This window comes from Mustela nivalis, assembly GCF_964662115.1.
Source record: "Mustela nivalis genome assembly, chromosome: 3".
NCBI classification, from domain to species: Eukaryota; Metazoa; Chordata; class Mammalia; order Carnivora; family Mustelidae; genus Mustela; species Mustela nivalis.
The window spans coordinates 31,538,667-31,562,411 of record NC_139022.1 but is presented as its reverse complement, the minus strand read 5'-3'; the positions used below and the strand labels follow the sequence as shown (position 1 = coordinate 31,562,411).

Sequence of the window (23,745 nt, the reverse complement as noted above, 5' to 3'; positions counted from 1 at the left end):
AAATTTAATGGCGTCTGAGACAAGGGGGCTGTAAGTGGATAAACTCAGTTGCACCAAGAACTTCAACAACATGCAAACAAAACAAAACAAAAAACCCCAATCGCCCCCCCCCCCCAAAACCAAAAATGCAACAACGCTGCAGAGGTACTGAGCCTTCCATGGAAGGACAGAATGCTGAGGCCCGGCATGACCATGTTTTAAGGGAGTGGTCTAGGAAATAACAGCCTTTTTTGTATCTGTACAGTTAGCCAGCCAGGACAAGATTATGTCACCGTGTGACTCTCCTCAGCTTGCCTCCTGTGGGACCAGCATATGCCGGGCTGGCTCAGGGATGAAGGTACTCGGGAGAGGTTTCAAAGGGATCCTGTCTACGATTCCTATAAACACTGCAAAAGGGCTGAGTCCACAAGTTCAGGTGAAGTGATGAAGCACAGAGCCAGTCCTGGGCCAAAGTGACTGCAAATGGGGGAAGTTATAGAACAACGGGGTGCTGGGCCCTGGTGACGTGGCTGTGTGTGCCCGTGCGTGTCCTGGAACTGGCCCATGTTCCCCAAACCCCACATTCCTTGCAGGCTCAATACCCACACGCTCTAGATGGAGAAATGTGGTAACCTGCAGTCAATGACCTGGATGCTCTGACATCTATTCGTGATACATTAGTCCAAACTGGCAGTCTCAAAGCGGCCTTTTGGTGGGTTAGGCAACAGATCAAGATCCCTACCCCGCAGGAGCCTGTGTGATTAGCAGGCAGCTACACGGACAGGGTTCCCTGGCTCTTATCTGAAGACTTTTATTTAAAAGTCAGCAAGCTATTTATTTTGCCCTTTTATTAAAAAAAAAAATTAAAAAGCCATCAAGTGAATCCTAGAGGTAAACGTCCTATACAGTTTTAAAAACTGGGAACTTAAAATTTTATTGCCCAGCTCCAGCAATTTCCTGTTTGCTCTACCATCTAATATTTGATGGCGACCCACTGAGTCAATGGAGTGATAATTTGTATTTTGATACAGTGATGCCTGGAATTTCCATTAAATATGGAAATAAGCTGATTGATAACAGGCCTAAATAAAGAATTTAAATTGAGTGAATAGTTTCTCCAGCTGACCACTCCTTCACTCCTGTTTCCCAGCTTTTTTTTTTTTTTTTTTTAAATACCAATCTCAGGGCAGTGGCTGAGCCATCTGGGCTCCAGGCCTCTGGGCCACGGAGCCATCAAGGCAGAGAGACATGGGTCCTGACCTGCTTTTCAGAGTGGTCATTTGAGAAGCTGAGAGAGGGATGGTTTGGAGTGGGCAGGACTGAAGACAGGGAGACCTGGCAAAACAGGACAGGGTTGTGGCTGGTGTGGACGAGAAGTGAATGCACGTCTTGGAGGAAGCATGTACACGACCTGGAGAAGAGGGGAAAGCAGGTGAAGCCGCTGGAGGGAAGCCGGGCGCACAAGCGGTCATCGAGTCTGGCTTCGGACAGGTAAACCGCAGTGCTAGAGAGATGAGCAGCAGGACAGCCACAAGCTGCTGCAGATCTCCAGGACCCCTCCTCCATCCTTCATTCTAGGACAGAAGCCTCCCTGTTCCAGCTGGACAGATGGCCACCCAACTAGTCATGACATCTGGCTGTGTTCCTGGCAGCCAGGTGTGGCCAGATGGCCAGCTTTTGGCACCTGACAGGTGAGCAGAGCAACAGCATTTTTCTTTTCTTTCTTCCATCTTAAAGAAAGCTGCCTGCTGTCCAACATATCTTTCTCTGTTGCTGCTGGCTGGGGGAACAACTGTCATCGACCCAGACATGGAAGTCAAGTGCTGGAGAGGGCAGAGCCGCCCACCAGCCGGAGTCCTGAATGATCTTGCAGCATGGAGACGCCACGCACCGTGGCTCACCTGCCAGCTCGGAGACTGGCGCAAACGTACTCCTCCACCCTCGCTGAGCAATCCTGAGCTCTCTCTCCTCTGCTATAGCTGCTGGGACCTGTGTTCTGCCTGCCACACTCTTGGGTTAGCTTTTGTGGATTTGGGGAGAACATTACATCATCAGGTTTGAGGATGGATAGATTTTCATCTCAAGATTTAAAATAAGTTTTAAATTAAAGGATGTTGCGCTTAGTAGACAAAAACAAAACAAAAAAAACCCACATGCACATAAGAGAGAAGTTGTCAGAGCCACCTTCTCTGTCAACCTTGGGCTCCGTGAGCAGGAGACAGCCAGTAATTTAGTTGTTAATGAAATCAACTCTGTTGAGATTCTATTTCAACAAAATGGACATCACCTGGGTTTTAGAAGACAGTTTACAAATTGGGAAGTGTACAAGTTCTTCATACAACCACATTATCAACGCACTGAAGGTGCAGTCATTGCCTTCACTTCCCTTGCTGGTGGGCACTGGTTCCTCCCCTGGGCTCCCGCAGTAGGACCTAGTCCCCGCCCACGCTGCTTCTACACGGTCACTCGGTTTCAGCAGGTCTGCCTCTGTCTCCCTTCCCCAGCCAGGGAGCACCTCTAAAGCAGGAAGGATCTGTCTTCACTCTCACACATTGAGAAATTTAAAGAAGTGTCCAGTGTCTACCATGATCCACTGAAAAAGCTCCTTGGTGACACAAGGGACACACTCTGCTCCTTGGGGGACACGCAGGACACATCCTGCTCCCTGGGTTCTTCAGACCTGTGCGTACTGGGCAGATAGCTCAAGGGACGGAGTTGGCCCAGCCTTTGCTAAAGGCATCTGGTTCATGTCCATGCCCTTCTTCCTTCACCACGCTACTTCAATGAATCATTGTTGAACAAAATGCTCTCATCTAAAATCCCTACTGGTCTAAGACTGAGGACTCTTGCAGAATCCCCTCTAGGAATTCTGGAGTAAAATCGACCCACTCTACAGATAAATGTGGGGTAGGAGGAACATTCCTAACTTGTTTAGAGCCTAGAATAAGAAATGCTTTTAAAAAATTCACTAGTATTCCTCTAGATACATGCAATTCAACTACTGTAAATAAGATACTAATGTCTGAGTCCTATGGGGACATCAGCTACCATTCGCTGAGACCTCCCCACACTTCATGAGGGCCTCCTGTACACCAAGGACAAGGTAATGGTTATTAAGAGGGCACTATCCAGACTGTCCCTTTCCTCGAATGGCAAAGAACATGATCATCACACCACCTAGTAAGTATCCTAGGGGTAGAAGTGGGCCCAAGGGCAGGGGCCCAGCACAGTGGTATGTTGAGGTGCAGCTAGTGATAAGCAGAGAGCGTGTGCGAGTGAGACATGGCTGTCAAGGAAGGTTTCCAAGAGGAGTTAAGATGAATGCAAGTCTATTCACGGTATCAACCCAGGGTTGCAGGAACAGGCCTTCTCCATCGTGCTTGCAAGCACTGTAAGTTGGTGAAACACTTTTGGCGAGGAGAAGACATACTATCTAATGAAAAATTTAAAGGCATGTGACTCCTAACCTGGAAACTACTGTTCTATACATGTATTGGACAAAAATGTATGTATGAAAGCTCAAAAATACTTGTTCAAGAATGTTTGTGGCACTTCCTGTAACTGGCAAAAAAAAAAAAAAAAAAAAAAAAGGAGAAATAACCTCAAAGGTATACTTGAAATGAGTGACTAAATTATGGCATGAAAGCACAATAAAGTGATTAAAAATAATGCAGGGACTTTGTGTACTGAAAAGGAATGATGTCCAAGACACCTTAAGGCAAAAAAGTTGAAGAATGTATGTAGTAAACGCCAGTCTGTGGGAAGGGTCCCGTGCATGCGCTCGCACATACACAATATGTGAGCAAGTGCAGAAATGAAGGGGGAAATGAGACTTATTCTTCCCACTGTAACTTTCTGTGGGTTGTTTTTTTTTTTTTTTAGTCATGCACATATTTCACATTAAAACGAACAAACAAATTAAACCCTTTTAAATGGAAAGGTGAGACCTAAATGTAGGGTAGGTTTGGGGCAGCTGAGGCCACAGGCAGGACAGTGGGCCAGGCTGTGAACTGCAGGTTATAAACAACCCCCTGCCCTCTGCCCCTCTCTGCAACCACTGGGGGAGCAGCACTGCCCCTACTCTGCAGATGAGGGCAGGAGCTAGGAGACAGTGAGGAAGCAGCCCAGATCCCTAGCTGGACAGTGGCACGGCCCGGGTCTCAATTTAGGTGTGTCTGATGACACTATTCCTGTCCTTCCCAATACCCTGTTCTAATTACTATCTCTCTCACTGTATTTATAAAGTAAAGTGCAGTGACCAAGGACTGGTCAGGATCAGGCCAGGAAAAAACACAGCCCTTTACGTCGCATCCTGCTGGCTTCACTCCACCAAGACACTTTCTTCTGATGATGACGAGTCAGTCGCCTTCACACTCAGGCCAACCTTCAACCACACAAATGGTTCAGGATACCCACAACAGGCAAGATCTAAAATAACCAACTGCTGCAGTTAAAAGCAGATTTTCACAATCGCCCTCTTGGTTCAATACTTGCTATTGAAGTTTTCAACCAAACTATTTTTTCCTCCTTTAATTCCTATCCAAAACAGCAAGTGCAACAACTTCACCTTCTTTGATAATCAGGAGCCTTGCAGCATCTCAGAGTCATCATTCTGGACGTCAGTTCTTAAACCATACTACAAATTATGATAAAGGATGACACTCATGTTTGGTGATCACAGCATCCCTGAAGGAAGGGTCCATTGAGGTCTCCTCTCCACAGGCCCCTGCAGGTACCAGGGCCTGTCCTTTGCCCCTCCCAGGCCCCAACTCCCTGCGCTCCTATTAGGGCATTCTCAGTTCTCCCTCACCATGGCAACCACCCAAGTGCCTTCCCTGCCTCCATTCCTGCTACCTCCAAACCACTGTACACATGTCATTTAGAAAGGGATATCTGCCTGCATAAAAAACTACATGGGGCGCCTGGGTGGCTCAGTTGCTTAGGCATCTGCCTTCGGCTCAGGTCATGATCCTAGGGTCCTGGGATCGAGTCCTGCATCGGGCTCCCTGCTCAGCAGAGAGCCTGCTTCTCCCTCTCCCTCTGCTCCCCATCTGGTCATGCTCTCTCCCTCTCAAACAAATAAATAAAATCTTAAAAGAAAAAAACTGTACACAGATTTCATAGCACCTACATTTTAACATTTTAAAACACTAACACCCACATTTCAACACTGAAAACCACCCAGGTGTCCTTGAGTGGGTGAATGGTTAAGCAAAGTGCTGTCCATCCATTCTACGGAACACAAGAGAACACAGTCAGCAAGAGAAATGAACCAACCACTGATACCCTCAGCAACCTGGGTGATCCTTTTTTTTTTTATTTGACAGAGAGAAATTACAAGTAAACTGAGAGGCAGGCAGAGAGAGAGAGAAGGAAGCAGGCTCCCTGCTGAGCAGAGAGCCCGATGCGGGACTCGATCCCAGGACCCTGAGATCATGACCTGAGCCGAAGGCAGCGGCTTAACCCACTGAGCCACCCAGGCGCCCCAACCTGGGTGATCTTAAGGGCATTATCCTTAAGGGAAAAAGCCCATCTCCAAAGGGCCACACAGTATAATTCCATTCACACAACATTCTTGAAATGACAGAATTACAGAGTTGTACACCAGATTAGTGGTTCCCAGGGTTATGAATGGTGGGGACCTGTGTGTGTGTGTGTGTGTGTGTGTGTGTGTGTCTGTATGGGGCAGCACAGGGGAGATCTCTTGGATGAGGAAACCGTTCCGTATCTTGACTGTGGTGGGGATGTTTATACTGACCTCTGTGTGTGACAGAATGCCCCAGAACTGTGTGCACACACTACCAGTGCCACGTTCCTGGCGTTGGTCTTGTGCTGCAGTTATGTAAACATGCAGCCAACGGGGAAAACTGGGTGGAGGATGTACGGGAACTCTGTACTATTTTTACAACTTCTTATGAACCTGGATTTCAAAATAAGGAGTTAAGAGAGGGAGAGAGAGAGAGACAGAGAGACAGAGAAAGAGAGATTTGCTGAACATGTGCAGTGGTCATACTGCTCTCTGGCTTACATTCCTTTGATGGTGACTGACTACCTGGAAAGTACATTCCAATCCCTAGTGCAGCAGAGGAGCTAACAGGGCCCGTGGCCCACTCTCAGGCAACAGGGAACCACCGGAGATGCTGGCTGATGCCCCGGCTCCCGTGTACCTGCGGGCCTCTTCCTGAGCTGTTTCATCAGCCTGCAGTGACTTCCCTCCCCATTCTGTCCTCCTGGCCAACCTTCATCCTCCTTCAGAGTCTAGTGCACGCGCCTGCTTCTCTCCCACACTGTCCTCTGCAGCCTCTCTCTTCCAACGGTGCTGGGCATGCCCCCATGTTTGGCACCACAACCTATGTTCCTCTTCTATTGCACTGCACATCTATCTCCACTTCTGCTCCGTGAGCTCCTTCAGGGCAGAAAATGTTGTCTGCCTCACTTCCTAATCCTCTACTAATTTCATCCTGGGTGCCCAGTAAATGTCTGTTAAAGGCAAAGCTAAGTGGGATAAGAAACGTGGTGGGGCAGTAGGGTGCTGTGGTTAGCATCGATGCTCTGGAGTCAGAGGGCAGGTTACTGGGTAGACTCCACCAAAAAACTGTTAGAACAGAACAAATTCTGTCAAGATTCAGGATATACACTCAACACACAAACATCTTTTGCGTCTCTATGTGCTGGTGAACTCTCAGAGAAATTAAATGATGCTTTCACAACTGCATCAGAAAGAATAGAATAACTTTAAACAAGGAGGTGACAGACCTCTATACAGAAAACTTGAAGACATTAATGGAAAAAATGAAAGACACAAATAAATGAAAGATATTCTGTGTTCACGGACTGGAAAAACCAATATTGTTAAAATGTCCATACTCCCTAAGCAATTTAGAGCTTCAGTACAATTCCTATCAAAATTCCAGTGGCACTTTCTGCAGAACTAGAACAAATAATCCTAAAATTTGTATGGAACTGAATAGCCAGCGCAATTTTAAGAAAGAAGAACAAAGCTGGAGGCATCATGCTCCCTGATTTCCAAGCTATAGTAATTAAGTATTACAAAGCTATAGTAATTAAGACAGTATGGTATGGGCATAAAAACAGACACATGTATCAATGGAATAGTTCACCAGAAGGAAAAGTCCACACATACATGGTTGATTAATTTATGACAAAAGGAGCTGATAATATGCAACAGGGAAAGGACAGTCTCTTCCATAAATGGTGCTGGGAAAACCAGGCAGCCACATGCAGAAGAATGAAACTCAAACACTCTGACACTACACACAAAAATTAACGTTAAGGCGGATTAAAGACTTGCGCGCCACCATAAAATACCTAGCAGGAAAAACGGGCAGTAAGCTCCCAGACAGCAGTCTTGACAATGATTTTTTTAAACTGGCACCAAAAGCAGGAGCAACAAAGACAAATATAAACAAGTGGAACTATATCAAACTAGAAAGCTTCTGCACAGCAAAGAAAACCATCAGCAAAATAAAAGGCAACCTACAGAATGGGTAAAATACTGTGAATCATAGAGCTGATAAGGGGTTAATACCCAAAATATATAAGAAACCCAAACAGATCAATGGCAGAAAACACAAAACAATCTGAGGCATCCGGTTGATTCAGTGCACTGAATGTCCAACTCTTGGTTTTGGCTCAAGTCCTAATCTCTGGGTCATGAGATCAAGCCCTGCATGGGGCTCCACACTCAGTCAGGAGTCTGCTTAAGATTCCTTCCCTCTCCCATGCTTTCCCTCTCTCTCCACTCCTCCCTCCCACCCTTGCTTACGCATGCTCTCTCTCTAAAATCTCAAACACACACACACACACACACACACACACACACATACACAGAACCCCATGAATAATCTGCCTTAAAGAATGGGCAGAAGATCTGAACAGTTTTCCAAAGAAGACAAAGAAATGGCCAGCAGGTACATAAAAAGATGCTCAAAAGCGTTAATCATTAGGGAAATGTAAATCAAAACCACAGTGCAAGATCACCTCAGGCCCACGAGAATGGATAATATCAAAAAGACAAGAAATGACAAGTGCTGGAAAGGATGTGGAGAAAATGAAGCCCTTGTCTCTGTTGGGGGGAATATAAACTGGGGCAGCTCCTATGGAAAATAGTTCAGAAGCTCCTCAAAACATTAAAAAATAGAATGACCATTTGATCCAGCAATTCCACTTCTGGATATTTATCCAAAGAAAACAAAGACACTAACTTGAAAATAATACACACCCCACGTTCACTGCAGCATTATTTACAACAGCCAAGATATGGAAACAACCTAGTGTCCATTAGTGGGTGAGTGGATAAAGAAGATGTGGTTTATATACCCATTAAATATTACATAAAAGAAGGAAATGTGCCATTTATGACAATATGGACAGAACTCAAGGGTATTATGCTAAGTGAAAGAAGTCAGACAGAGAAAGACAAATACTGGGGCACCTAGGCAGCTCAGTCGGTTAAATGCCTGCCTTCATCTGGGGTCATGATTCCACGGTCCTGGGATCAAGCCCATGTTCAGCAACCTGCTCAGTGAGAAGTTGGCTTCACCTCCTTCTGGCCCTTCCCCTGTTCGTGCTCTCTCTCAAATAAATAAAATCTTAAAAAAAAAAAAAAAAAGACAAATATTGTATGATCTCTCTTATATGAAGGATCTTTAAAAAAAAAAAAAAAAAGAAAAAGACCAACCTTATAAAGAGAATAGATTGGTGGTTGCTAGAGGTAGGGTTAGGTGTAGGAGAAATGGGAAGGGGGCAAAAAAGTAAAAAGAAAAAACCACATATTACTGTATGTGTTTTCTACTCTTCTAAATTATAGTATACAGACTTAAGATTTGGAATAAATATTTCTTATAAGAATGGTCAAAATAGCTATCTGGAATAGGATTTCTAGATTTTCTCTTTAGATACTAAACTATAACACGTAATAGCACAATAAAGATACCTATTTAAAAAAAAAGATTGGGACTCTGGGGTCAGAGGGTAACAGGCCTGCCACTTGGCCAGACGATCCTGGACTACACTCATCTATAAAACAGGGATGAGCATTGAATCAACCTCAGGGGGCAGTGAGCACAGAACCCAGCACAGGGCAAGGTCTCAAAGTCAACTGACATTAGGACAAGATTACCACACCCATTCTGTTTACTGCTCCCCCTCCCCAAAGTCTGCATTCTGAAAATGTGAACTAAAATCTGCTAAGGGGGAAAGCTGATGACATGGTCATTACTGGGTTGTGCAGAGGTTGTGCCTGGCAGGGGACATCTCAGGACGTTTGCTGAAGACACCTGCTTCCTAAGAGGTGCTGTGTTTCTGAGAGTCTAGTTAGGAATTGGTGAAACAGATTTTGATTCCAGAATCAGAGCTGGTGGATTTATTACTTGGGCTGCACCCTCAGCCCAGATATGTTAAAATCAAACTAATAGCAGCATTGGTTGAGCTACACAATACTTAAATAGTCTAATGAATTAAATCACTTACAGATCTATACAAATACAAATACATACACACACATATATTGTGTTTTTTTAAAGAAAGTTCTTTTAAAAGCGTTCATTCTTTCTCAATCATTCTTAGCATCATTGTGGGGGAGGGAGGATAAAATTGTTTTTTTAAATAAATCCCCAAGTTTTTCCTATCCCAGCCTATGGAAAGAGAAACTTCTGGCATACATTAAAAGGTGTTCACACCGTTCTTTCTCCTCATAGCCAAAAAAATTCATTTATAGAAACACTTCAAATTACAACTTCAGAATAGGCAAGAACCCATTTAACATAAAGGCAGTTAATATTAATGGCTCATTTATAAGAAAAAGAGAACTATCTCATTTGTTATCCATGTATCCTTGGAATCCAGTTTTACTATCTCTGAAAAGTTTTAGAGTGTGTAATCTTTGTGAAGTAATATTAGCTGAGGGCAGGGGTGGTGGTGAAATAGTTTATGGGACCAAAATCCAAAAAAACAAACAAACACATAAAAAATCTCAAATACATTAAATAAAATCAAATTTGTTGAATTCCACCTTCAAATATTTAGTAAACTTCTTTAACTATAAAAAAGTCCTATGTTAAAATGGTGATTACTCTTGCTCATTATTTTCTATTAATTTATACCCCAGCATTTACCAAAGAGGATTTGAGGCATCCATTAAAAATATTTTAAGTGGCAACTCAAAGGCCAATATAAAAATCTGAAACAATGAGCCTTTGTTGTGCAAAATATATATAAACTTTCCTCTCAAATGGTACAACCCTTAATGAATCAATGGGTCTAGGCACTGAGCATCTGCCTCTAGATCAAAGAGAGCACCCCACCTGGGACATCCTAAACCTGAACAAGCCACGTCTAGATTCGACTACGAATTTTCAGGAAATACAGAGAAACATGATAAATTACATTGCAGAAATGCAGTCCATAAAACGCAACCATGGAAATGCTACAGAAATGCAACTGCTTCAACAAATCAACTCCCAGGAAAATGAACAAACAAAAAGAAATAGAGGGGGGAATCTACAGGTTAAAAGAAACTTAAGAGATGTACCAACCAATCACAATAGATGGACCTCATCTAGATCCTGATTCTAATGAACAAACTGTTAAAGAACCATAAAACTTATGGGGCAACTGGAAATGTGAACATTGACTGGTTATTTGAGTATATAAAGGCATTACTGTGATTCTAAATTCGAAAGAGTCCTTATCTTTTAAAGATATATACTGAAACATTCATGGATGAAATGACATGACATTTAGTTTTCTCTTGAAAATAGTATGGAGGGTACTGGTGAAAGAAGATGGGCCAGGAGTTGACAACTGTGGAAGCGGGCTACTATCATCTAATTTTGGTCTGTGTTTGAAAGTTCTCATAATAAACAGTTAAAATAAAGACTGACCTTGAAACTAGTTGACGCAATCACGAAAGACCAAGTACAAACTTAATTATTTTCAAGAAAATGATGTAACAAAAAAAGTCATCTTAATCCGAGGAGAAGTCTAGCTACATATTTAAACCACAAATAGCTGCCCTGACTGCCAAATCAAGTGTTAAGAAAATGTGGTTTCTGTTTTACCTCATGCATCACGAAAACAACTGCTTCACTCGCTGTTAATTGCTTCATCTGGCACTTTTCTTTATCCAGAAAATTAAGAACATTTTATTTTAAATAGACAAATTGAATATGCCCTCCAACACTTATTTCAAACACATTTTAATCCTGGCGTCACAAACATGAAATCCTCAGGAATATCAACACTCTCCAGAGAAGACTATGCCAAAATAGGATTATCTTTAACCCTGCAGGATCCTTTTGGAAAAAAAAAGAAGAGGGGGAGGATTAAATGGAGGCAAACACCTAGATTGGATGTTGTTCTTTCAGAACAAATTAAAAGCCAAAAAAGAACAGTGAGAGCTGAGGAACCCAGGAAAGGATGCTTTCCTGGGGAGAGGCCTGGGTTCAAATTTCACTTTCCAAGCTGCATGCTGTGAAGCTCACTGCTGGAACTCTGTGAGCCTCCTCGTCCACCTCTGCAGAAATGGGTTTCACAGCTGCTACTCAGGGGGTCACCAGTGACAATTAAGTGAGAGTACCCGAATAAACAAACAGGGCCCCACTCCCCTGGCCTTGGGCTACCTTTCCCGCTCTGCCCTCCTACACACCCTGCCCTGGAGAGCCAACAGTCTTGCAACCAAGCTAAATGGATTTTGCATGGCTCAGAGCATTGAAAATTTTTTAAAAATTAGATACTGCCAACACTTGAGAATCAGGAGCATAGGAATACAAGGTAGAGTTCCGACTTCTTTCTTAAGATTGTGGGGTGAGGTCTGGTTTTCCAGTGTCCTCACCATCCTGCAGGCTAACTCCCGAGCCCAGACTGGCCTAATGTCCTTCCTCCGCCCTGCCCTTTCCCCCCATTCTGTGCCTCTCCCTGCCTGGCGAATTTCTCTTCAGGGCCCAACTCTAGTACACCTGTCACTTCCTCCACATTTCCACAGAGGAGCCCCTCCACTACACTCCATCACACTGTCCTGGCACTAACCTGTCCATGTATCTGCCACCTCTGCTGGGCTTTCTGGAGGAAGGGACCCTGTTGCTATTGCCTTTGTGTCCCCAGGGCTGAGCAGAAAGCCTGACCTAGATAATGCAGAGTTTGGTAACCGCCTCCCGAACGTGTGAAGGAAATTAGAGCTAAAATATCACAAAAATGTAAAATTTCACATCACAGCTTGTTCTGACAGTTACCAAATAAAGGGGTCAAGGACATTAAGATGTGCAAAACGAGAACAAGCTTCCATCTGCTTACATATTTCACGAGTTAGTCAAGTCAGTAAATAAACTGACAAAGCAGAAGCAACAGTAGGCAGGGTCATTCATTCGTTCATTGGATTGGTATCACTGAATTCTCACTGTGTGCCTTCTAAGCACTGGGGACAACGCAGGGGACAAATCAGACAACTACCTGTTTTCAAAAAGCTACATCCTAGTAGGGAAACAAAATCAACAGACAGACACAGTCATTTCAACCCAGAGGCAACGCTAGGAAGAAAACTAAACAAAATAATGAGATAGAATGATGAAGGGGAGAAAGAGAGCGGTCAAGGAAGGCCTCCTGGAAAATGAGACATCCGACCATAAGGAGCCAGTTGTGCAAAGATACCGGAGACAGCTCCAAGCGTTGGAAACGGAAGTGCAAAGGTCCTGAGGTAAATAGGGCTGAGCCGTCAAGGCAGGGCAGACGATGGGTGGGACTGGAGGGCAGAGTTCTGGGTGGTGGGAGTGGTAGGGGAGGTGGGCAGGGCCCGCTCTGGCACTGCTAGGCACTGAATGTGCAATGACTAGGCACTGGAGCAGCGCGGGAATGGGGGTCTCTGGGCGGAAGGGGACAGGGTTCCTGGCCAAATCACACAAGCATGGGGCGGAATCCCGCCCAATTTCCCGCAGACGAGCCCGGGCTCCCGCCCAGACGCTTTCACACACACTGACACAACCGGACAACAACCCTGTCCAGAACGGGAGACATTTCCCCACCTTCCCTAGGGGAAAGCATTGGAACCCCGAGGGTCAGTGCCTTGGCCAAGGTCGCGGGAACCAGACTCCGGGTCCTTAGCATCCCCGCGCGGGTATGCCACTGCGCGCCCCTCCGTCCGGAGGGATGGCGTCCACAGACCCCGCCGCACGTCTGCCAGAGCCAGGCCAGGGAGCGGGCCCGCAGCCCCTGGCTGCTGACAGCCGGGCGGGAGGGGGCGACTGCGGCAGCCGGGAGGGCAGGGGCGGCGGCCAGGGCCGCCTGCGCCCCCACAGAGCCCGGCCCGCTCCGCAGCTCCCGGCCCCGCGACCCCCAGTCCTGCCCACTGCGGCCGCGCGGCCCTCCCGCCGCTCCTTCCCCGCGGGGCCCGCTCGAGCAGCCCCTGCCAGGCCTCTCCCGCCCGCCCGCTGGGCTCACCTCGCCTCCCAGCCGCCGCGCCAAGGGTAGAGGGCGAGCGGGCGGACTGGCGGCGCTGCGCACTGGCCGCTCGCGGCTCCGCTGCCGGGGGCTCGGCCGGCCAGCCGCCCCGCCCCGCTCCGCCCCGCCGCCGCCGCCGCCGCAGTGGGTGTGAGGGGCGCCGGGGCGCTTCGACCCTTCCGGTCCCGCTCCCTTCTCCTCCGTCGCCGCCGCCGCCGCCGCGGCGCCGGGCCTGACCGACCCGCGCGCTCACCAATCAGCGCGAGGAGAGCCGGGCAGGCGCGGCCAATCGCGCCGGGGGGGAGGGTCGTGACGGGCGGCGTGGGCGGGGAGAAGGGCGGAGTCGGAGTCTCCGTGCGGGGCTCCGAGCGGCTCGGCGGCGCTAGGCGGGTGGCGGCCGCGCAGCTGTTCAGCCTGTGCCGGGCGCCCTTCGGGTCCGACCGCGCGCGGAGTCAGCCATCCCCACCACCGGGCACGCGGGAGCCGGGAGGCGGCGGAGAAGGCCGACGGGCGGACCAAGAGCCGGGCGCTCCGGGCGGCAGGTGCAGGGTGGCCGCGGAGAGGCGGCCTGTCGGGGAACGGAGCCGGCCGTTTGAGGGAGAGCTCAGGGCGAGCACGAGGGGAGGCCGGGGCCTTGGCGGCCGGCGCCCAGGAGCCCGGCGCGGGGTGGCGCCCGGGAGGACGTGGAGGCCCAGGCGGTGAGGAGTGGGGAGGAGAGGCAGGGGTCGTGGACTCTGCGGCCTTCTCTGAGCGACTAGAGTCGGGGAGCGGAGAACAAGGAGGTGGCCGCGTGCAGACTGGGTTCCCCGCGTGTCCGTGACGGTATGCAGGAGGGGACGGGCTGGTGTACTCAGGGCGGGGGTCAAACCTCTGACTCAGAGAAAGGCAAGGTCGAAAATGGGGAGGAAAGGAGCGCAGTGCCGAGGTCCCCCTAGGGCCTGGGGTGCCCTGACACTTACCTTCTTTTGAGCCAACTCCTGCAACCCTGTGGCCCCTCGCTCGGCTTCCAGCGGCCCTGGGTCGTGTGAAATGACGGGAGAAGCCGGGGCATTGCCTGTTGCGAGATTTGCGTTTGAACAAGCAGAGCGGAGAGTGAGGCAGGAAGACTGGACACACTGAAAAAGGATCAGAGGTCCGTGGATAGGTGGGGGGGCGGTGCACGCTTTAGGGACCGGTAGAAAGAGGGATTGTGGAGGAGGAGCGGCCTGCGCAGAACGCCAGAGACTTCTGGGTCATCAGGGCAGGGGACAAATTGGGAGGAAGAAGCAGGGCTCTGCGGGGCGGAGGCCAAAGGGCTTGGGGGCATGGAGGGTAGTGGCAGAATTTGGGGAGGATGGCAGGCCTGCGACGCAGGGCCAGGCTGAGGGCACCAAGGCCTCAGAAGAGTATCATCGAAGACCCGCTCCTTCCATGGGGTCCTCCCTTAGGCCACCCCCTAGTTTGGCCACCAGAGGGAGTTTTCTGAAATAGACTGTGGCCCATCCTTGCTTGAAATTGTAGCTCCTGAGTGTGATCTGAATTAAGGGGGGGCCCACCTTGGTCCTTACATCAGCCTCGCTGACCACCTGCCCCAGGTGCACAAGAGAAAACAGGGAGCCAAAAATTGCCATCATCAAGGATTATGGGAGGCTAGTAAAGCCTGGCTGTTAGAGCTCTCATTTCACTAAGGGGCACTCGTGGGTGCGTCCTCTTAAATTCCCCTTTTTTGGTTTATGAAATACAGAGAACATTTATGGACACAGAGCTGAGGTGTTGAGGTGGGAAGGGTCTAGTCCATGCTTGGAAAAATGTACATTATTTTGGCAGAGGCCACGTGAGATGAGTGGTGGGGAGGGTGTGGCACACATGAGCAGGACTGGCAGCTGACCTAGCCTGCTGGGTGTGGAGAAAGAGTTGAGGTAGTCCTCCTGGATAGGCGGAATCCCCAACTGAGGCTGGAAAGCTAGCAGGAATGTGGTTTGGGAGGAAAGGACACTAGGACCCAAAGATTCAGAAGTAAGCACCTGCGTGCTGTGTTCAGGAAATCCAAGGTCACCTGGTCTTGCTGGAGATGGGAGAGGTGGACTGGTGGGTTAGTAGGGCCTTGAGCTGGACGGGCACTATAGACTGGAGATCCATGGGCTCGCTTCAATTCACCAGTATGCCTTGTTTAACCCAGTTTTGTTTGTTTGTCTTTGAATTGGCTTGGTTGCCAACATTTGAAAATTGGGAGCTTTCACTTGAAAAATCTCAATTGCTGGTTTCTCTTGGTTAGCAGCTCTGCCACCATGGGACCTGCATTCACAGAAGGCAGTAGCTGGCTGGAACTGAGTGGCAGCTGCCCCTTGAAGGGAGGTCCCTAGCTCACCAGAGTCCCTGCCACTCCTTACAACACATCTCTGGCCATGACTTTATTAGCCCTTACCTGCTGGCCCTTGGGGCATTACGGCGTAGGGGTCCCGTCTGTGGAGGGAAAAGGTGGCTGCTGAGGGGTGTTAAGAAAGGAAGTGAACGATGTGCTTAGGTATTTATTTTGGAAAGATCACTAGAGCCCATGGAGTTTCGGGGATGGGGGGGCTTGTGTCCACAAGACCAGTGAGGGAGCTACTGCAAAGGCCCTTCTAAGAGAAGCTGAGGCCTGGTCTGGGGCAGGTGTCAAGAAGAAGGAACTGATTTGAAACTGTTTCAAGACTTGAGGGACGTGAAGAGGCACAGCTGCCACTACACAGCCACCAGGATGGCTGCAGTAAAAAAGAGAACATCGGTGCTGACCACGTGGAGCCGTTGGAACTCTCATCCGCGGCTGGTGGGAAAGTGGAGTGGGCATGCCCACTTTGTAAAACAGTTTGGCAATTTCTGGTAACCTCAGACATACTTCTGTCATACCAGCCAGCAGCCCTGTTCCCGGATATGTATCTGAGAGATATAAAAACATGTCCACACAAAGAACCGGACATAAATATAGCAGCTTTATTCCAAACGGTCAAAGATTAGAAACAACCGAAGCCCATATGTAGCCCGTTGGGTAAGCAAACTATGGTGCATCCCTACAGAGGAATACTACCTGACAGATGCACGGCCTGTAAAAGTGCCCCTAAAACCTCATGCTAAGTGGAAGAAGCCAACAAGGCTACAACCTCTATGATTCTGTTTATAGAACATTCTGGAAAAGGCAAAATTAGTTCAGTGGTTGCCAAAGATCAAGGTGGGGGGGGGGCAGGGATGATCAGTGGGGGCCAGGAGGGAATTTGGGGGGTTGAAGGGTATACTCTATATTTTAATTACAATGGTGAGCATATCACTGTATATTTATCCAATTTCAGAAGTGGGCATCTAAAAAAAGGGTGACCTTTGATGTATGTAAATTATACTAAAAAACTTGATGTAAAGAAAAGAGGTCCGTTGAAGCTGTAGAATGATCAGTCTTAGAGGTGGGATGTGGGGGGTGAGGGAGGAGGGGGAGTCAGGGATGAGGCCATGGTTCCCGGCTTGACTCACACCCTGGTGAATTCTGTGGGGAGAGGGGGAGGATGGGGCTCAGAGGATGCCTCCATGGCGCTCCTGGGATCCTGCCAGCCCTTCAGAAGTGGGGTTCTGGAAGGGCAGCAAGAAACCTCTGCCAGTGGCTGCCATTGCCGGGAGCACCTGGTGGTGGGTGAGTTTTAGGGAGCACTGCAAGGGTCTGATGGTGTCCTAGAGTCACTCACACCAGTTAATGGTCATGAAGACACATTTCAAGCCATCTGGGATAGCCACTTTCTTCTGGAACCTAAATGCCAACCCCACAAGCCTTCAGAACTCTTTATCCCTGGCTCCTTATCTTCCTGCCTGACTGTATTAATAAAATTGGTGATGATGGAAATAAAAAGTACAGATTTATGTGTCGCCTGGGTGGCTCAGTCATTTAAACATCTGCCTTCGCCTCAGGTCATGAACCCGGAGTCCAGGGATTGAGCCCTGCGTCTGGCTCCCTGCTCAACAGAGAGCCTGCTTCTCTCTCTCTCCCCTGCTCTCCCCCCACCTCTCTCTCAAATAAAATCTTAAAAAAAAAAAAAATTGTGGACTTGAGAGTTTCACCCCTGCATGCTGCCTTCAGGTTCCAGGCAACCTTAAACAGCATCAGGTGCTCCAACCCCCTCCAACAGCCGTTCAGCAGACTCAACCTAGAGTCCCCAGTATCCTACAGTTTGTTGCCCCTGGAAAGGATTTTAATCCTCATGTTCACGTTAAAAGGATGCCCATCACAGGTGCAGGCACCATGCCATTGGCTACCAAGAAATGGGGCTCACTCCCATAGGACCCTGCTGATTTCCTGTTTTAAGGACCCCTCCACGTCTGAGTACATAAAAAAGAATGAGATTACCAGAAATCCAAACCCACAAGCCAAAAAAGAATTGTACTATCTTTATTGTCTTAAAATTGCATAGTATTTCGATTGTGCACGCTTTTAAATAGAGGGCAAGGTCACCCACTTGAAACTACTCTCTTGCATGGGATAGTTCAAGCGTTTTACTATAGGTAGGAGCAGGGACCAAAATGCTGCCTGGGCTTAAAAAGAACCACAATCAGGTTGAACTGAAGTTGGAGAGCTGGGAGGGATTTATAGGCGAACAAACCATCAGAAGGACATTGAAATTTTGAAGGGCTTTATAGGAGGCGCAGGAAGATGATGGTGGTGGGGGAAGGCTTCCCTGGTGTCAGGGGACGGGATTCAGGGGCAGCCCAGAGAGGACAGGAAAGGAGAAAGGAGTCCAGAGGGGCAATGCCTTGTGCTCAAATCTGAGATGAATGCCCCCCTGCCAGGAGGCTGGTGGGTACATGGTCCAGGAGTTACCTTGGCTTCTGAAAGCCACATACTAGAAAAATAACTTAAAAGCTATACAATCATTATAAATATTTTGTCTTTTAAAACTAACTAGTGTTGGTTTAAAAAAAAGGTTCACAGTTAACTCTGAAGAGAGCTGTGTCTCTATTGCACAGTAGTGGAAATGTCTGCTCTGATTCCCATGTATAAACCTCTGGCAAGTTCAGGACACAGAGAAACAATATCTGCTGTAAGCAAAGCACTTGGGTACAAGGCACGTGGCAGCTGTCAAGCTCTACTGGGCTCTACTTGGAACACACAGAATGCCCGCTGTTCTTCCCACTTGGGCCTCCCTGGGATGGGCCTCGAACCACACACTACAGGTGGCAACGGCCTCCTCAGGCTCTTTCTTGTTCTCTACTCCACGGTCACAGACTTGGCCAGATTTCTGGGGAAGTCGACCTAAAATGAGAGAAAGTACCCGCTCAGGACCCCATTGAGCTCAGCAACGTGCCATGTCACAACGCCCATCATCCAAGTATCCGAACACAAGGAGATGGGTGTTCTGATCATCTTTGGCCATGAACTCGTTCCTGGAGACCTGCATCTTGGAAGTCTCAGAAGCAGTTCCTTATTCCAGAAACGTCACTCAACTACATAATGTTGAGTTCATTCAATAGACACATAGTGGGCACCTGCTTCATGTCATGCTGCGTTCCCACTATTAAAAGGATCTAATTCGTGCTATTAAAACGAGTGAGCTCAGTGTGTCCTGTCAAATATTCACTTTTCTTGGAAGGATCATACATTCAATTCACGGGACTTATTAGTCCGTGGTGGGGGTTGGGAAGAAAATCTGACTGGGTTGGTTGATAAAGCAAGCTTCAGTTTTTATCTACAATGTCTTCTTTTGCTCACAATATTTTTTTTAAAAGAAGTAAATATGACAAAATGTTAGCCAGTGGCAGTTCTGGATTTGTATACCATTAGATATCTGTTACATTGTTGTTGCTGTTTTTGCAAGGTTATGCATCTTTAAAAGCATCTTGGATATTTTCTCAAAATAAAATTGTAATAAAACTTCTGTTTCTTTACAACGTGAGTTGTATGCTCTCTTACACTTTTGTTGGTAGGATGGTAAATGGGCTCTTTTCTGGAACATAAATTGACAATACATGTTAGGAGTCTCAAAATGTTGAATCATTTGCTAGACTGAAGACAAGTCTTACATGTGGGAGAAAGATACATGTGCAAAGATGTTCACTGCAGTTGTGATTTATGTAGCCATTTCCCCCCAAATTAGCAACAGTTTAAATAACAGAAGATTGGCTAAGTCATCATAGCTATAATCCATGCCACAAGACTGTTGGAATATTGTACATGTTGCTTGTGGAAGTTATTATATTTGAAATACTGTAAATGTTGCTTCAATAAGCACAAGACGTAAGAAAATACTTGTAAATATATTTAAAGGGAAGATGTAAAATGTCATTCTCAATATAATCTCAAAAAATGTTCAAAAATTCACATGCACAAGGCAAAGACTGGAATAAATTATTGAACTGGCTAATTAACCTTGACCCTCTGGGTGATATATAAATAGGCTACTATAACCTTCACAACCTTGCAACTTGTTTTCAAGGGGTCTAAGTTACTTTAAAAAGAAAGTTGTTTTAAATGAAAAAATTTCTCCTATGAATATTTACACCAAAAAAGCACTTAAGAATGGAATCAGAACTCCGGGGTTATGTTTTTTCCCCTGGGGGGGGGGCACTCGGCGCAGTTTCAGACATACATCGTAGCCTCGGAGCACAGCCAGATGAAAGGACAGCAGCTGCAGCGGGATCACACTCAGGATACCCTGGAGGCAGTCGACCGTGTGGGGCAGTTCGATCGTCTTGTACGCGAACTTGGAACTCTCAGTGTCGTCTCTGGAGCACAGGATAATCGGGCGACCCTACAGCCAAGAAGTAGGATCACAACACGCAGATGGTCTCAGAAGGAATCACCCCTCACCTACAGCCGCGTTTCTGAGATCAACCTCATGGCCACGATCACAGTGATCTCTGGCTTTTGTTGCAGTTACGGGGGAGGTGATGCGCACAGCTGGCTCAAAGGACAGAGTGTTGGAAGCCGTTGGGTGAGTTTCTCTCCCTTCCCCAGTAGGGTGATCGCCAGCCTGTGGAATTCATTCAGCACCCACCTGTTGAGTGGCTTCCATGTGCCTTGCCAAGGGCAAGGGGTAGAGAAAAAACCATAAACCAGCCAATCAATAACTAATGATGAATTTCTAGATAAGCGCCGCAGAGGCAACAAAACACGGTAATATGATCAGAAGACACAGGGGAGGAACAGCCAGCGCCAAGGCATGGAAGCAGAGATCAGCTTGGCATGAGGGCGAAAGAGAAGGAAGGGGCCAGGGGGTGCAGGCTTTGGTTGCTCTTGTTTTATGGGAAGCCACTGGAGGGTTTTAAGCAAGGAAGTAAAGCGGTTTGTGTTTTATAACTTCTGTCTGGCTACTTGTTTTATAACTTCTGCTGAGCCAGGCATGGTGGCAGCTGGCTGAAGGGTATTGTTGGATATTTTACCTCCCTGTACCTTCACAAGCCCTCCCAGAATGAATCCCTGGGGAGCTCTGTATCCCCCGCCTCCAGGCAGATCCATACTGGGGCTCCGGGACAGCTTGGGCCAATCTGGGTCACAAGGTGTCCCTGAGGAGCCGTCGTGCTCATGGCCACAGGCTGGACAGTCATTTCTGAATGTGTGTTCCACTCATGAGGGGTAGTGTAGTCAAGCCTGCTTAGCATCAGGCCTGCTTATAATCCGTGTATGGAAGAGGACAGGAGAGAAGGGACCCCAGCCCATCTGAGACCCTTCACCTGGCGGGCTGTGACCTGCTGCAGGGCGTTCTGGCATTTGGCAAAGCAAGGGTCCTTCATGATGACCATGATGACGGGCATCTGCTTATCGATCAGCGCCAGGGGTCCGTGCTTCAGCTCCCCAGCCAGGATGCCTTCCGAGTGCATATAGGTTATCTCCTTAATTTTCTGGGGAAACACAAGTTGGGGTCCGTGTGACACTGGGCAGATGGGGCGGGTGGGGGGGGGAGGGCTGGAGTAGATGGCCAGAGGAGAGGAAGGGGAGCTAGGGGAGGGAGGACTCCAGAAGGCAGGGAGCTGAGGGCTGCAGGGCAGATGAATGGGTGAAGTGGCCAACACCTCGGGGCCTAGGGCCACAGCATGCACAGAGCCCAGCACACAGCCTATGTCCCAGACCACCCCCAGCATAGCCGCCATCTTGGATAGACAAGTTAGATTTGGCTCAAGAGCTGATTTGGCTCTCCCCTTCCACTCTCTGTCCGGGCCCCATGGCCTCCCCACAGTCACAATTTGTAATGGCAACATTGCATTCTGTCTAGATATACCTTCCTTCAATTATCTGATGGGTTGTTTCCCCCAATTCTAGACCATTAATAACTTCCAAAGCATTCTTTCAACTTAATCAGCAGGAAAAATCACACACACACTGGACTGTTATTGGAATTTTCCCCGATGTTTATGGAGATCCATTTCTATTCAGTTACCATTAAACCTATGTCACTGAATGGGTGAGTGTCTAAAGAAACATTTCTCAACTCCCCTACAACTATTTATTTTGGTGGTGGGGGGCACTGTTGGGAGTATAGCTCCACTGGGGATGGGAATGCTGTAGACAGCTGGAGTGCCAGCCCCCAGGAGACCACAGAAGGGCCATTGATGTGCCCCAACCGCGGAGTAAAAGCTTCTTTCTTCCCGTGAAGACTGGCTCGGAGATACAGCTGAATATGCATCTTTTACCAGGACACTGGGGCACAGCAGCTGAGCCCCCCTTATCCTGCACCAGGCGACAGAGGCATGGGGGAGAGGCAAGTAGACTCCACCCAGGTCTTGCTCCTATTGTGCCCCCCCCACCCCACTGACCCCAGAAGCAGCATGCCCAGCCCTTTACTTGCTTTGGCAGGGATCAGAGCCTGCCCAGGAAGCATGTGGAATTTGGAGCTCACTGCCACTGGCGCCAACTCCAGCTCATGCACCTTGTCTCCCACTCACCCCTACTGCTTGTAAAACTCTCAGATGCAGGTGATGGGGAAGGATCAGGGACTTGCTCCCTAGGAAGAGGAGCGGAACCAAGCTGGGCCAGGGATGGTGCCCTTGGCTTGGGTCCCGAGTGCCCTCTCACGAGTGACGCTGTCTCCCATCTACTCTGGTTGGGCACTCCCATCCATGAGCAGCAAGCAGAGACTAGACTCAGCCCCTGGACAGCACCGCCCAACCCCTCGGTAGCCCCGCCATCCTGGCACCTGCCCAAGCTCCATCAGCTCTTGGGCTCCCAGTTACCAATTAAAAAAAAAAAAAAAAGCAGGCTGGTTTTCAAAGCTCATTCTGTTAGGATCTCTAGCTCCCTTTGGAAGTTTGAGGGCTAACAGGGATACTCTGCAGAGAGCCCTCATGCAGGGGCTGGTGGGCGGTGATGGGGAAGGGGAGGCTCACCAAAGCTCCTTCCAGGCACGTGGCATAGTTATAGCCCCGACCCATGACCAGGAGTGACCTCTGTGTGTACAGCTCCAGGGCCAGGTCGTGAATCTTCTCATCCAGCAACAGCACTTCCTTGATCAGCCCTAAATCGCAACAAATACAGCAGAGGCGATGCCAGTCATACAGATTTCATAGCAAGATTCACACAGAAAAATCATGGCGTGTAAGACAGAGTTTAGGAACTCCCACCACTTGATGCACTTGGCTTCCTCACATTAGTTCCAAAGGATTTTAAACATAGATTATGGGAAATAACTTGGTGATTAGCCAGGATTTTGTTTATGTTCATACTTTCTTAAGCTTGTAAGGTGATCAGGAAGGCGTTATTTCTAGCTCCATTTTATAGGTGAGGCAACTGAGGCTCAGGGCTGACACCCCCAATTAATGTCCTATGCCCCCACCCAGCCCACCTGCTAGGGACAACACCAGTGTAGGTTGGACCAAAGTTTCCCAATCTTTTTGGTCTCAAGACCTCTTTGCACTCTTAAAAATGATTGTGAATCCATAAGACACTCAGCTTCTGTTGGTTCTATCAGTACTTACCAGATTAGAAACTGAGAAAATTAAAGATATTTTTATTCATTCATTTAAAAATCACAATAACCCCATTATACACTTTTAAAAGTTAGTGAGAGTAATGGTGCTGGTTTATATATTTTTTAATTTTTTTTTTTAGATTTTATTTATTTATTTGACAGAGAGAGAGAGTAGGCAGAGAGGCAGGCAGAGGGAGAGAGAGAGAGAGAGAGAAGCAAGAAGGCTCCTTGCTGAGCAGAGAGCCCGATGCGGGGCTCGGTCCCAGGACCCTGAGATCACGACCTGAGCCAAAGGCAGAGGCTGAACCCACTGAGCCACCCAGACACCCCACTGGTTTATATTTTTATAAATCTTTTTAAATGCCTGACTCTGTAATAAAGACATTAGATCCTCACATCTTTTCCCTCATTCAACCTGTTG

General features: G+C 48.0%; 2 protein-coding genes and 1 long non-coding RNA gene across 8 annotated transcripts in view; 1 reads left to right on the top strand and 2 right to left on the bottom strand.

Annotated features, from left to right (window-relative positions):
• The window catches only part of MAPK9 (mitogen-activated protein kinase 9), a 48,761-nt gene extending 35,114 nt beyond the window's left edge, over window positions 1–13,647 (bottom strand). For 2 of the 6 annotated variants that reach the window (XM_082723651.1, XM_082723654.1), the window contains exon 1: window positions 13,432–13,644. The gene's annotated coding sequence lies outside the window, so the exon portion shown is untranslated. Of the gene's footprint in view, window positions 1–13,431 lie in introns of all 6 variants that reach the window. The other 4 variants (XM_082723652.1, XM_082723650.1, XM_082723655.1 and 1 more) reach the window with 3 other exon arrangements.
• Window positions 13,648–13,772: 125 nt separating this feature from the next.
• LOC309861122 lies at window positions 13,773–17,289 on the top strand. Its single transcript, XR_014309767.1, has 2 exons — window positions 13,773–13,973; window positions 14,402–17,289. It is a non-coding gene; the product is annotated as an uncharacterized lncRNA (long non-coding RNA).
• A 510-nt stretch (window positions 17,290–17,799) lies between these two features.
• GFPT2 (glutamine-fructose-6-phosphate transaminase 2) overlaps window positions 17,800–23,745 on the bottom strand; it is a 42,785-nt gene continuing 36,839 nt past the window's right edge. Inside the window, exons 16-19 of the mRNA XM_082723564.1 lie at window positions 22,744–22,871; window positions 21,094–21,261; window positions 20,010–20,171; window positions 17,800–18,676 (exon numbers count right to left, since the gene is read on the bottom strand). Of these exons, the coding sequence (XP_082579690.1) occupies window positions 18,632–18,676; window positions 20,010–20,171; window positions 21,094–21,261; window positions 22,744–22,871 (503 nt within the window). The 3' untranslated portion in view covers window positions 17,800–18,631. The remainder of the gene's footprint in view (window positions 18,677–20,009; window positions 20,172–21,093; window positions 21,262–22,743; window positions 22,872–23,745) is intronic.